This window comes from Drosophila tropicalis, unplaced genomic scaffold (assembly GCF_018151085.1).
Source record: "Drosophila tropicalis isolate 14030-0801.00 unplaced genomic scaffold, ASM1815108v1 contig_158, whole genome shotgun sequence".
NCBI lineage: Eukaryota > Metazoa > Arthropoda > Insecta > Diptera > Drosophilidae > Drosophila > Drosophila tropicalis.
Genome location: NW_027172602.1, coordinates 2,056,798 through 2,069,802, shown reverse-complemented (window position 1 = coordinate 2,069,802; position 13,005 = coordinate 2,056,798). Strand labels below are relative to the sequence as shown.

The following is a 13,005-nucleotide window of genomic DNA, read 5'->3' as shown; positions in this document are numbered from 1 at the left end:
TCGTTTTGTTTACCTTTTTATTAGTGTGACAACAATCCAAAGCTAACCCTTGAGCGAAGAGAATAGATAACAATAAATGAACAAGGGGGAAATACATAAATAAGCCTTTTATATTATAAAGATCTTTCAGTTTAATCATTTTGAAGCTATGTAAAACTTATATAGTTTGACATTCATATAAAGGCAATGGCAGATGAGGCCACAACAGTTGAATGAGCCCTTTTGACATGCAGAACAGGTAGAAATATCCGTGACGCATGCTTCCCTCTTCCGTACTACTCCCCGCCCTTTTTCGCTACCTTCGCCTCTTATTTCGATACCTTGTCAACCTCAATATATGTATGTATTTGCAGTCTGTGGAATGGCAAGAGGAGGAAGTAGTGGTGGCAAGGGAGAGGGTTAACTCTATGGCAACGTTTCCGGCTTATAACTTTGTTCTACGCTCTTTCTCTCTCTCTCTCTTTCTCTTTCTCTTCCTCTCTGTGTGTGTTCTTTGTTGGCCCATTCCCTTTAGTCAATGCCTCATTCTGCTTTGGTGTGGTACGTGCTCATTTGAGTTGCTGGTCAATGGCCAACAGCAACCATTCAAGTGGCAATGGCTTTAAAACTGCAAGACTCCCTCCACGTCGTCCATAATTACCTCAAACTGTTAATCGGTGTGGCTGAAAAGTAGCGAAAACTAAAGAGGAAAAAGCAAAATGTAAAGGCATTAAACAAAACGGAAAAATATCAGAGTCACACACACACACACACACACACACAGAGTCCATACCAGTAAATTGTGTTGTTGTGGGCGTAAAAAAAGTTGCTTAACAACTTTTTGTTTACTGTGCTCTTAAAAGTGCCCAGGAACACCAACAAAATGTATATTGTATATGCTTTTAAAAAGTGAAACATTTTTACATTTCGATGCCGCCGTCGCCTGGTGGGGGCGATGGCGGTGGCGGGGTAAGGGTTTTCAAAGTTGTTTAATGCAATGATTAATTATGCCAACTTTTAATCGAATTCGTTAAGAGTGAAAAGTGGAAATGACAATGTAGATGGAGTTTAAGCTGAAGATGAGGCAAATGTACTTAATTTTCAACTAAAAAGCGGAAGCCCATGGTATGCAGTTTGAGAGCCATTTGCTTTAATTGGATAATGAATGTGCGGGAAAATGTTAGCAGGGTGGCATACAGAAGGGAAGGGTTGGGCAAGGTGGGTAGGTGGTGCATGCAACTTGCAACCAGCAACCTGAAACGTTCGTTCAACGTGCAATGGGTAATGAGTAATGTGTTTGTGTGGTTTGTTCTCTCCTCTCTCTCTCTCTCTCTCGCTCTCTCTCTATCACTTTTGTTGATGGGCCAAATTGCACCCTGTAAACTTAACATATTTATAATCAAAAAATTATCAAATTTTGTGACCAATATTCTATAGGTATTTTTTAGTTTATCTTGGTTCAACATTGCCAGTGCTTATCAATGTGACTTTATCATACAAAATTGTTGTATTGCCTGCCAAGACCAAACACAGCACAGTGGGTCAAATGTGACTTGAAAATTTTTATAAAAATAATATTTTGTTTTGTTTGAAATTGGCAATTTTCCTAGAAGGAAACTCCTTCGGCTAACATATGTTCATAATCAGTATGAAAGGATGACTTTATATAGCCCGGTTGGGACTTCTGTTGGTAGACTTTTAGCCAAATCGCATCACTATGTCACATAAGATTGTTCCAATATAGAAATTCCAATCTATATTGGTTAATTTTTTTAACAAATTTCATTAAGATCAAGCGACTATATGGATTTCCATAGCATAGAACGTATAATTCAAAATCTATATAGAAATATTATCTACATGATTCCTGATTCTCTTCTCCTCAAAAGGGTAGCAGAATGTCGAGTTGGTTAAATGTGGTAGATTTATTTTTTGTTGTTGTTTTTAAATATTTATTTTGCGGCATTTTTCTTGGTATTGTGTTAAAAAGGGTTGCAGCAGCAAATTAGTTGAATATTTTATTGTTGCTGTTAGTGTTAAGCTAAACAGAAGCGGCATTGGCAATTGTTTAGACCGACAGTAGGCAGCAGAAGAAGCAACAGCAGCAGCAGCAACTTGGCTCACACATACAAACGCACTATCTTAACCACCTTAGTGCTCTCCCCTATCAATCTATCTCTCTCAGTCGTTGACTAACTCTCTCTCTCTCTATCTATCCCGCTCCATCTACCTCTCTCTCTCTCTCTGTGTGTAGACATAAAGCCGGTGCCGTGGGCCATTGGGTTCGGTCGGTTGTATTTTTTTTTGTCGCTCATTTGTTATGATTTTTCAGTTGGCATTTTTAGTTGTTTTTCTACACGTTCTGCGATCGGCCGCATTTGAATTTTGGTTTTTCTTTTTGTTGTGATTATTTTTTTGTGTGAAAAACAGTTTGAACAGTTTGACAAGCATTGTGTGTGTGCTGCTTCGTATTTTTATATAATTAGCTAATCAATTGAATTAAATTTATTTAGCATTATAATAAGCAACATTTTGCCTTGGACTTTGCTCTGACTCATAATGAATATCAATGCAAACAGAACAAAAATTCTGAAAAATACCATAAAAAAGGCAACAACAGAAAAAAAATCGACAAAAAACAAAAATAATAAAAATAATGATATAAGTAAACAGTAAAGGTAAATTTTTGTGTTTTTTTTTTTCGCTTTGTTTCATTGATGTTGTTGGAGCAACAAAAAATTGCAGCGTCAACGGCGGCTTCTCATTTGCTAAGCAAGGCACGTTGAAATAAAGGCAGCAACAACAACAACAATAAAATAAAACCAAAACAAAAAACAAAAATTAAAGTAATAAATAAACAAATGAATAAAAACTTAAACTGTTGTAAATTGCACGTGCATGTCGAATGGAAAGCTATTGTTGCTGCTGGTTGTGGATCATATTGTTGGCTTATGCAAAGACAACAAGAGATAGTAAGAGAGGAGGGGAGGAAGCAACCAAAAAAAGAGAAAAAAACTAACTAACAGCTTTAACTTTCGCTTTTAATGGGCAAAAACGAGCCAAGAACAACTGTCCAGCAGCAGCAGCAACATTTAGTAACAAGTTTCATTTGAAATGCGCATTATTCTACACACATATACATATACATATACATTTGCATATGTATGCACTGCATTTTTGTGTCTTCCTAACAATTTGTATCAACAATTTATGCGTGATAGCAAACTGGAACTGAAAAAAAAAACCTCAAACAACATGGTTGTATCCACATTGCAAGTGACTCTAGAGAATAATGCTGCTGATGAGCTAGCCATAGAGAGGAATAGAGAAGATGTTTCAATACCAGCAACACCAACGACAGCAACAACAACCAGTAGATTTATGGTGTTAACTAATACGAATAACAATAACAACAACAACACGAATACCAATACAAATACAAACACAAGCAACATTAAATATGATAAAGATAATAACAATAATAGTAACAACAATAATAATCATTATTGCAATATGAATGGCAATAATATTATTGCTGGCCAACAGCAACAGCAACAGCAACATGTTGCTGATCATCTGCCAGGATCGGCAACAACCACGCCTCAACGTAACAATAATAATGCCTTTAGCTTGCGACGGGGCATACAAATTCAACGCTCATCGACACGTTTGCGACAACAACAGGCAAGTCCCGGGGGAAAAATGTGTAATGTTGTTAGGGGATGGGAGGGATGGCAACAATTTTTATGTTCATATCAATTGGTACACGCGCTTGCAATATGTCTTTGTAATTTATATCTAAAGTATTCATAACTTTGTTTCATTTATTCAAAACAATATTTTCCAACCTAAAGACTGTCTGTGTGTGTGTGTGTATGTGTGTGTGTGTGTGTGTGTGTGACAGCAACAGCAAAAATAGCAGCAGCAGAAGCAACTTGTAGCTTTTAGTCAACAACTGAACTGGCTTTATCTATATATACATATATGCTAACTACAACAACAACAACAACAACCAACCAACCAGTTGACAAGTAGGCTAACTGGCTGCCCCTTTGGGCGTTCTCGTACAGGCCCATAAACAAAATACATTTTCAATACACTTGGCCAAAATGTGGGGTATATTCATTTTGATTTGAAACACGAAACTCATGAGTTTCTTAAAGTCATTCTCGGAATCGAACATCTACATAGCAAAGGCAGGGATTGGGGGATAGAAATTTGGGAAGACCTTTTACACCTGGAGACCTTTTAAGAGGGATTGCAAGTTTCTTGCCCAGTTCCTAGATTAAGACCCCTGTCTTTTTTTAATTGAAGACACTTGTCAACTTCGAATCAATATAACATTGATTGTACATAATGATCTCAAAGGCCTTAAGGCCTTTTTATGTTGCTGCTTAGAAATGGCTAAGAATTTGCAAAGGGTATACAAATTTCGTTATATACCTCTACCTCGAATACCTCTTGATATTTTTCCTGTTTTGCTGCTTAGAACGAGAAAGAACGAAAGTAAGAGATAGAGAGAGAGAAAGAGGGGGGAATAACTTAAAACTAACTTTTTATTTAATGCAATTTCTAAGTACATATATTGAGAATTTAGTTTACTTTCAATGTGTGTCAAATGTATTATTTGTCTCTCTATCTATTTCTCTTCCTCTGTGTGTGTAGGGTATCTTCTAAAGTTAACATTGTTGTTGTTGCTTAATGATGATGTCATTGCTGCGTTGTTAACAACAGCAACAAAAAGCAGCAGTTGCTGGCAGATATCTAAATGTTGTAGTTGTTATAAAATTTCAACAATTGCTTGGCTTGGCTTAGATGATTGATGGGTCAAAAAAAAAAAAAAAAAAAAAAACAAAAGCAAACCAAACAAAACTTTATTTTTATATTGCTAAGGTTCATTTGATCTATGAATGGTTTACATTTGGGTGTGTGGGTATAGTTTATGGGTATGGGTGGGTATTCAAATGTAGTTACAGTCATTTCTCTCTAACTTGACTGCTATTTAATTATGTATCATTCAATTTGAAAATGTTTATCTATTTTGTCAATTGAACTTTGGTCATTTTACTTCATGATCTATCTCCATTGCCCCCCACTTCACCACTTTCTAAGGCTAAACTCTCTTCCAGTGCACAGTGACTCAAGAGGCTTCAAAACTTGTACAGTACTTGTAAGGTATAAGAATGGTGTTTCTGGTTCACTGTGCATTGTTTTATTTAGAAATATTTAGTTTCTTTTTTTTTTTTTTGTTGCTGTGGATTTTTTTGCTGATTTTGTGGATTTTCTGAGAGTATTATGAAAAGTCAGCAAATTTTTTGGTTGCCTTCCGCAACTTCCGAAGGTTATCTCGGTGTAAATGTCTGTGTGTGTGTGTGTGTATGGGTGTGTGTGTTTCTTTTGTATTGGTCACGGAACCATACGCTTTTCGTGTCTTTTGTATTATCTAATTGAAAACGGTTTTAGTTATTGTCTTGCCAATTTCAATAATCAATTGTTATTCCGTTTATTAAAGTCTTTTTGTTTTTTTAGTTCAGTTTGGTTTAGTTTACAGTTGAGAAAGCATTGTGCGAGCCGTTTTAAGGGGCTTCTGTGTGACAATTGCCTTGGCAATTGCCATCCATTTATCGCTACTGGCCAGTTTGTCCTCCATAGACGGGAGGGATTTGTCGCTTTTTGTTTTTCTTTTCACAAATTGCTGTTGCACCTGAGCCCACCCCATTTCGCCCCCCATTCGACAATCAGCAAAGCTTTACCCTGGCTACCCTGTAATAATTGTTTGCATTGAGGGTATTCAGGGTTAACATTGCCATTGTTGGATGTTTGTGGGATTAAAATTCAATCATAGTCTCGTGTGCTTATTAGAGATAGACTCCTCTTGTTTGGATTTGTTGCTAGGATAACAATGTATTCGATCAGAAGGGAATTCTGTTATTGTGTGTGTTATCTCGACCCTTTCAGCCTCGGTTTTGCGTTTGCTTTGCGTGTGCCCCGATTTGTAAAGGTTTTGCTAATTAAATTAGCACAATTGCCGCCGGGTGCACTGCAGTGCACTGCGGATTAAGTGCGCCACTTAAGAGTCATTGTCCCAGTGCCTGGGCCTGTGCCAGTGCCAGTGCCTGTCATCATGTACCGTTCTGACCACTTTGTTTACTTTGATTATTTACCATTTTGCAGGAGCAACTGCGTCGGCGACGCGAAGAGGAGGAACGCATTGCCCAGCAGAATGAGTTCCTCCGGAATAGTTTGCGTGGATCGCGTAAGTTGAAGGCACTGCAAGATACGGCCACGGCCACAGCAGCCGTTGGCAAGGCCATGGCCCAGCAGCAGCAGCACCAACAGCAGCAGCAACAAGCGACCGGTGTGGAGAATGAGGCTTATTTGCCCGATGAGGAAGTGCCACAGACCATACAGATTGATGGTAAGTTTAGTGCCTTGACATCTCCTCCTTTTCTATATTTCTTATTCCATTTTTGTGTTCTATCAGGATATGGCGAACTGATTGCCGCATTAACACGCCTCCAGAGTCAGTTGAGTAAGAGCGGTTTGAGCACCCTCGCCGGACGTGTTTCCAGTGCCCACAGTGTCCTGGCCAGTGCCAGTGTGGCGCATGTTTTGGCCGCTCGCACTGCGGTGCTGCAGCGTCGACGACCCCGTGTCGCGGGACCTTTGCATTTGGGCGCTTTGGGACTGCAAAAGGACATTGTTGAGCTGCTGACACAATCGAATACGGCGGCGGCCATCGAATTGGGCAACCTGTTGACCAGCCACGAAATGGAGGGCCTATTGTTGGCTCACGATCGCATTGCCAATCACACAGATGCCACGCCCTCGCCGACAGCCACACCAAACAGTCCGATTCAGGTGGCCAGCGCGGCGGCAGCGGCACAGGGACCGGCGGTTAAGCGGAATCTTCCTGTAGCGGTGGCTCCGCCGGTGGTGCCGCCATTGCCGGTGGCTCAGCGTGGTGCCATGCCGTTGCCAACGCGTAACGATTCGCCGCCACCGATGAGCGCCTGCTTTGGAACACTGAACGATCAGAACGATAATATTCGGATTATCCAGATCGAGAAGTCAACGGAACCGCTGGGCGCCACTGTGCGTAATGAGGGCGAAGCTGTGGTCATTGGACGCATTGTGCGTGGCGGGGCGGCTGAGAAGTCGGGGCTCTTGCACGAGGGCGATGAAATTTTGGAGGTGAATGGTCAGGAGTTGCGCGGCAAGACGGTGAACGAGGTGTGCGCCCTATTGGGCGCTATGCAGGGGACTCTTACCTTCCTCATTGTGCCGGCGGGTAGTCCGCCCCCGGGAGGCGGCAACATGGTCGGCCAGGGCTCCATTGGCTCCATGTCGGTGGGTGCGGGCACGGGATTGGGAGGTGGACACCGTGACACAGCCGTCTTGCATGTGCGAGCCCATTTCGATTATGATCCCGAGGATGATCTGTATATACCGTGCCGAGAGCTTGGCATTAGTTTCCAGAAGGGCGATGTGTTGCATGTGATCTCGCGCGAGGATCCCAATTGGTGGCAGGCTTATCGCGAAGGCGAGGAGGATCAGACGCTGGCCGGCCTCATACCTAGTCAATCGTTTCAGCATCAGCGTGAGACCATGAAGCTGGCCATTGCCGAGGAGGCGGGCTTGGCCCGTTCACGTGGCAAGGAGGGAACCAGTGGCAAGGGGGCCACATTGCTTTGTGCCCGCAAGGGTCGCAAGAAGAAGAAGAAGGCCAGTTCAGAAGCGGGGTAAGTAGAAAGAAATTCCCCCTCTCCCCATATCAAATGCTCAACTCTCTTCTTCTCTTTTCCATTTTTCAGTTATCCTTTGTATGCGACAACGGCGCCAGATGAAACCGATCCCGAAGAGATACTCACCTATGAAGAGGTGGCTTTATATTACCCACGTGCAACCCACAAGCGTCCCATTGTACTCATTGGACCACCAAATATCGGCAGACATGAGCTGCGCCAACGCTTGATGGCGGACTCTGAACGCTTCTCGGCGGCAGTGCCACGTAAGTGAATAGAGAGCGGTGATCCAGGTGTTCCATCCGATATCCTATACCATATCCGTTCTGTCGTTTTTTGCCGTTTAGTTTTCTATTTGCTCGAGGAGCGTCTGAAGCCGGCCAAGGGTAAATTGCTTGCTCACTAAGCCACTGAATTCCAGATGCATGGCTAGCAAATATCCCAAGGCTTATTTCTCCCATCAAGTTGACTTTCCTTATGCATAATAAATAAGCATTCTCTCTTGCTCTCTCCATAGATACATCCCGGGCTCGACGCGAAGGCGAAGTGCCAGGCGTTGATTATCATTTCATAACGCGGCAAGCATTCGAAGCGGATATCCTGGCCCGACGATTTGTAGAGCACGGCGAATACGAGAAGGCCTACTACGGTGAGTGTTCTCATAATGATTGTGTTTTCGTCTCCTATATATAATCGCCATCGACTTGGATTCCAGGCACATCACTGGAGGCCATACGCACGGTTGTTGCCAGCGGCAAGATCTGTGTACTAAATCTGCATCCGCAGAGCTTGAAACTATTGCGAGCCTCGGACCTCAAGCCCTATGTCGTCCTGGTGGCACCTCCCAGTCTTGATAAATTGCGTCAGAAGAAATTGCGCAATGGCGAGCCATTCAAGGTATGTCCAAATATCGATTAATATGGAACGCTAACGTCAGTCTATTGATCTTTTATCGTGCAGGAGGAAGAGCTTAAAGATATTATTGCCACGGCACGTGACATGGAAGCACGTTGGGGTCATCTGTTCGATATGATTATCATCAACAATGATACGGAACGGGCCTATCATCAGCTATTGGCGGAGATCAATTCGCTGGAACGCGAACCGCAATGGGTACCAGCCCAATGGGTGCACAACAATCGCGACGAGTCATAATGATGATGTCTGACCATTTTCACTTTGGGTCGCAAATTTCCCTAAACAACAACAACAACAGCAGCAAAAAGCCTCCAACAAATTGTTATTACTTTGTAAATATTTCTCCAAACAACTTACTCCAAGCCATGCCCATGTCCTTCCGCCTCGCCCCTACTCCCTCCATCACCCTCCTTCTCCCACCTTGTCCCATTCCATTCGTGCGGCTAGTTTCATACATTCCATGCCGCCTCAAAAACGTATCTAAAAACTACTTAGATCTAGTAGATATAACCAATATAATTATTATTTATATATAAAAAACAAAATTTAACAAAAATTGGTTGCATAGTCGCCCCTCTATAAAGATACATTTAAATATTATATGTTCACAAAAGAATAGAAACAAAACAAAACAGAAAAGAAGAACAAAAACAAAAACGATAACAACAACAAAATCCAACTGTATCCACTTATGTTTTTGAAAAATTCATTTTAAATATTTACCATTTGTTTAATGTTTGTTTTTTTCTTTTTAATTTTCGTTGCTTTTATCTCAAATTTCTCAAAGTAAAAACTAAAAACAGTCTAAAGAGAAACAAGCAAACAAAACTAGGCCAGAACATTGGAAAATATGCATCCCAAAAAGGTCAAAAAAAGAAAAGAAAAAAAAAAAAAAAATACAAAAAAATAAATAAATTTAAAAAAAAAACCAAAATGTATAACTAAATGTAACACATAAGCAGCGATACCAACTCGTAATACCATAATGTTAACAGAACAAAAACAATCCGAAGGCCATTTGGAAGTATGTAGAAGCAGCAGCAGCAGCGGCAGAGGAGGAGGAGGTAGTGTAATCCATGGGCACAGTGGGCTAGGGTAGCTTCAAAAATGCTTGATTCAGAGATTCACCTTCTTTTGTTACGTATACGCACGGTACGCCCGCTAAACTAAATAACATGCCAGTTTTTTAAGCCATTTTGCCACTTGTACGTTTCGGCCCTAGGCCTAGGCCGCCTAATGTGATCATTGAGTGAATTTGCTTTTCCTTTTTTGTTTTAACTTGTTATGTGTGAGACTTTTGTTTGAACTCGTCGTCCTTTACCCACTGTGCAAATGTTGAGAGGCAGAGCAGAGCAGAGCAGGAATGAATGAAAAAAGTGTTGCAATTACGTAATCTATTTACTTTATATAAATATATATAGGTATATATATACATATACCTAAACTATACATATATACCTATACATATTATACATATACATAAATTAACATGTACTTAATACAATTAATGTATTTTTTTTTTTTTCAAAAACAACTTCTTTTTTTTTTTATTATTATTATTATTTTTAATTTTAACAAAAGCAAAAAAGTCTACAAAATGATGTGTACGAAAGGAGTAAGAAAAAGACGTTAAACAAATGAGAGACAACAACAAAATCAGAACGTCATTGCCAAAAAAAAAAAACAAATGAATAAAAATGAAAGAAAAACGATGAAAAACTAAAAAGAGAAAGGGAAAAGCGTAAGTTAGCAACAAATAAAGAAAACAATGTTGAAAACAAATTCAAAATGTAGTCAACTTTGAGCACTGTAAAAAAAAAATTCTTAATAAACCAACGTATAACAAACAAAAAACCCATTTGAGACAAACAAGAAGCGATATATATTTTAGAATTAAGCAAAAAAAAAAAAAAAAAAACTAAATGTTGTTGTAATTAATTATTTAAAACTAAATGCAAATTAAAAAGAAAGAAGAAAATGCATTGGCGAGTTTTTTTTTGGCATGTTTTTTGAGTATAGACACAAATTTGTTAAAATTAACACACACACACTCTCACACACACACACACACACAGAAGAAACAACATTTTTATGAAATGACGTCGACTAAATTAGCAAAAAACTATGTTACATATTTACACAGAGCAACAGCAAAATAAACAAAGGAAAATGTTAAACAATTGATAACAAAAATTCTCTAAGGCCCAAAAGAAAACCCAAAATATATAATTGAATTAATTTTTTTTTTTTTTGTAGACAAAACAAAAGAAAAAGAAAAACAAAAAAGAAAAAAGACGATGGAAATGAAAATGCGTGCAGTAAAAAAATAACAATTTGTTTAAGTCTTTATTTATACGTATATATTAAATATGACAAAACAAAATACTAAAAAACAAAAAGAAAACATTTAAAAGAACAAAAAACCGAAAAGAAATCATTAATAAATATAAAAACAAAAAACAATGAAAAACAAAATGAACATTTAATAGTATGTTGTATGTACGTATGTATGTATGTATGTGTGTGGTGTAGCAAATTGAATAAACAAAAAAACGAACAAACAAAAAACAAAACTAACTAACAAATTACGAGTATTTTCAAAAATACTAAAAGAATGCTTAGAATGGAATTAAAAACAAAAGGAAATGGAAATGGAATGTGAAAGATGAGAGGAATTCGATACATGTAGGTAGATTTATCGTTTATCGCAATGAAACGATAACATACAAAAATAAACACAAAAATGATGAAAGAACAACAACAACAAAAAATCAGGATAAAATCATTAACAATAAAAGAAAAACTAAAACAAAACATAAAATTAAATGCATTTCCAATATTCATTTTAATGGAATAAGATGGGTCATGGTCATGGAATTCGATAACAACACGATGAATTAAAGCTTCGCTTTACAAATGTATGTAGATATATCCAGATCGAACGACTTTTGGAAGATGATATGTAGCCTTTCTTAAAGGCTGAATCAAATCTTGCCAAGATTGAAATTTGTCTTTTAACTATGATGCATAGAGAAGAGTTTGCACTTGTAAATCTCACCTAGTTTCGATTCGGTTGAATTGGATGCGATGTCCTTTCGGTAATAGCCTTGCTAGCTGGCAGAACTTGAAGCAATGTTTGAATGTTTGGTTAGATGTCCATATCACTTTTGTTGTCTTCATATCCACCATCAATTTCACTTTTAAACTCTTTACGAAATCTTGTCGAAAAGGCTGTAGGGGGAAAACTAGGTAAAAGTTCTTCTCTACAAACTTTTCAGTGGGATTCATAGTAGTTAAAGTCGATCGAAAAATGTCCTCTTGGGGACTCTTATCCTGAAGAATGTTTTGTAAGTAATTTTCTCCTCAATTAGGAGTTTGTAATAGATAAAAAAGTAAAGTTTTTTCAATGCATACCATCATATAGTGTAGCTTTATTAATACAGTTAGAAACAGATGTAGATAAAGGAAAAACGGAAATGAGAAGATTTCTTTTGTGGTTTCAGAAAGGACATCAATACGATGATTGAAATCGAACAGGGGGGAGTATTTTTCGTTATGCCATTGACCGTAGATGTTTCCAGTTTACCATCCACCGCCACCGTGTTTGCCGCCGTTTCCACCGCCACCACCACCACCACCGTGCTTGCCGCCACCATTGCCGCCGCCGCCGCCATGTTTGCCGCCGCCTCCGCCGCCACCATGTTTGCCACCTCCACCATTACCGCCACCGCCGCCTCCACCATTCTTTTGCCATCCACCTTGGCCTCCGCCGCCACCACCGCCATTGCCGCCACCGCCTCCTTTTTGCCAGCCACCTCCTTGGCCACCGCCGCCGCCACCTCCTCCTTGACCACCGGCTGAGACAATCGCAAAGAGCAGGCCGCAAAGGAAAACAACGAGAAGAGCGTAACGCATGATGATTTGGTTAGTTGCTTGACTTGTTGATACAATTGGAAACTGATGCTCTAACTGGGCAACGACATGGGCTTTTATAGTCGAAAAGGTGAAGCTGCTGCTGTTGCTGCTGCTGCTAAGCCAGCTGAGTCATTGCGAATGCGGCTCGAAGCCATGGAGGCGGCCCTACCACAGGCTATTCTAAGCAATAGTGCCACCACTTGAGAACTTGCCTAGCCATGGAGCTGTCATTAATTATGAGCATTAAGCAGTTGCTAAGTTGCACTTGGACTGCAACAATTTGCTTTACAATTGAAGTTCTCCAACATACCCTAAATGCATTGCTCCATGCTTAGGTTGCCTTAGCCATTACCCATTCAGAGATTACCCACAGTCGGTAGTTCTCAGGTATTAACTAGTCGATCCTGGATTTACCGAGAAGTGTGTATGTACATAAAGTCATTGCCAA

General features: G+C 39.7%; 2 protein-coding genes across 13 annotated transcripts in view; one reads left to right on the top strand and one right to left on the bottom strand.

The window, feature by feature from the left end:
• Positions 1-11,288, top strand: part of sdt (stardust) — a 59,472-nt gene extending 48,184 nt beyond the window's left edge. For 6 of the 12 annotated variants that reach the window (XM_068283631.1, XM_068283641.1, XM_068283635.1 and 3 more), the window contains 6 exons: positions 6,154-6,397; positions 6,464-7,721; positions 7,794-7,990; positions 8,242-8,373; positions 8,440-8,621; positions 8,685-11,288. In XM_068283631.1, the coding sequence (XP_068139732.1) occupies positions 6,154-6,397; positions 6,464-7,721; positions 7,794-7,990; positions 8,242-8,373; positions 8,440-8,621; positions 8,685-8,879 (2,208 nt within the window). In that variant the 3' untranslated portion in view covers positions 8,880-11,288. Of the gene's footprint in view, positions 1-3,133; positions 3,664-6,153; positions 6,398-6,463; positions 7,722-7,793; positions 7,991-8,071; positions 8,111-8,241; positions 8,374-8,439; positions 8,622-8,684 lie in introns of those variants that run through there. The other 6 variants (XM_068283632.1, XM_068283634.1, XM_068283633.1 and 3 more) reach the window with 2 other exon arrangements.
• An 843-nt stretch (positions 11,289-12,131) lies between these two features.
• LOC137586979 (uncharacterized) lies at positions 12,132-12,588 on the bottom strand. Its single transcript, XM_068303195.1, has one exon. The coding sequence runs from the start codon at positions 12,555-12,557 to the stop codon at positions 12,225-12,227; it is 333 nt and encodes a 110-aa protein (XP_068159296.1). The 5' UTR covers positions 12,558-12,588; the 3' UTR covers positions 12,132-12,224.
• Between the last annotated feature and the right edge of the window lie 417 nt (positions 12,589-13,005).